Raw genomic sequence first — 1,512 nt, forward strand, 5'->3', positions numbered from 1 at the left:
ACCAGCAGACTCCGCTCCTGCAAATTCGGGGGAAAAAAACCAAAAACCAAACAAAAATGCATGACAACAAAACCAGAAAATATAATAATAATAATAATAATAATGATGATGATAATAATAAAAACAACAACAGCACTGCTGGGAAAGTGTTTGGAGAAAACCTGGCGCTCCCAAACGTCACTGGGAAATAACGGGGAGGGAAGGGGAGGGGGATGGAGTCGTCGAGGCTTTCTCCACTTTCCCTCTCAGCCTCCCCCAAAATGCTCAAATCGGGGGTTTTACGCCTCGTTTCAGCCCATCGGAAGTTTTGGGGCTCCTTCCTGCTGCTTGTGCGGAGGTTTTAGTGGTTTTGGGTGTCCCCCTTGTGAGGTTTGGGGGGGATTCTCTGAGGAGAGAAGGATTTTTGCGCTTCCATGCTAAATTTTTAAGCGAAGCGCGGCCCCGAGCGCTGCTCTGCGGAGAAAACGCCGTAAATCCGCAGCAGAGCTTGGCACGTGGGACCCGTTTTCACCATCTGAATGAACTTTTTGGGGGGTGATTGGGGATTTTCTGTATTTTTTTCTTCACTTGGGACCCATTTTCACCATCTGAATGAACTTTTTTGGGAGGGTTTTGTGTTTATCTATGTTTTTTTTCTGCATTTATGACCTGTTTTCACCATCCAAATGACTTTTAAGTGGGGTTTTATGTTTTTTACTCTGCACTTGTCAACCGCTTTCACCATCTGAATGCCTTTTTGGTGGGGTTTTGTGGGTTTTTTTCCACACTCGTGAACCATTTTCACCATCCAAATGACTTTTTGGTGCATTTTTGTTTTTTTTTCTCCTCACTTGTGAACCATTTTCACCATCCAAATGACTTTTTGCTGAGGTTTTGTGTGCGTTTTTCCTCACTTGTGAACTATTTTCACCATCTGAATGACTTTTAGGTGGGGGGTTGTGCTTTTCTTCCTGCGCTCGTGAACCATTTTCGCCACCCAGATGACTTTTTCCTGAGGTTTTCTGCTTTTTTGTTGGTTTTTTTTTGACCTTTCCCAAGGTTATCATTTCCCGGAGTGGGCTTACAAGACGGAATCGAGCCCCGGCTCGCGCCAGATCCAGCTGTGGCATTTCATCCTGTAGCTGCTGCAGAAGGGGGAGAAAGGAGTTCCGTCACGTCATCGCCTGGCAGCAGGGCGAGTACGGCGAGTTCGTCATCAAGGACCCCGACGAGGTGGCTCGCCTCTGGGGCAGGAGGAAATGCAAACCCCAGATGAACTACGACAAGCTGAGCCGGGCGCTCAGGTGAGAAAAAACCTCCGAGGGGCCTCACCCGACCCCTCCTCTCATCCTTTTCTGCTTCATTCGGAGAATCAATTCTAGATAATTCGGCAAAACCCGCTTTTCCACTTAAATTTGCCCTTCCAGATTACTCGGTCCTCCTTCAGGTTGTCGTTTCCTTCCGGGGGAGCTTTATTTTTCCTCTTTTTTCCTCCACGTCTATGTGGGAGGAAAGCCGAGGTGTCGCTCTGTT

At 47.4% G+C, this 1,512-nt stretch overlaps 1 protein-coding gene across 1 annotated transcript in view; it reads left to right on the forward strand.

Annotated features, from left to right (window-relative positions):
* Positions 1-1,038: 1,038 nt before the first annotated feature.
* LOC104275514 (ETS translocation variant 3-like) overlaps positions 1,039-1,512 on the forward strand; it is a gene marked incomplete at both ends in the record, with an annotated part of 1,437 nt that continues 963 nt past the window's right edge. The window contains 2 exon segments of the mRNA XM_009871488.1: positions 1,039-1,133; positions 1,135-1,283. Coding sequence (XP_009869790.1) covers positions 1,039-1,133; positions 1,135-1,283 — 244 coding nt within the window.

The sequence above is a fragment of the Apaloderma vittatum genome, unplaced genomic scaffold, assembly GCF_000703405.1.
Source record: "Apaloderma vittatum isolate BGI_N311 unplaced genomic scaffold, ASM70340v1 scaffold27756, whole genome shotgun sequence".
In the NCBI taxonomy this organism is placed as follows: domain Eukaryota; kingdom Metazoa; phylum Chordata; class Aves; order Trogoniformes; family Trogonidae; genus Apaloderma; species Apaloderma vittatum.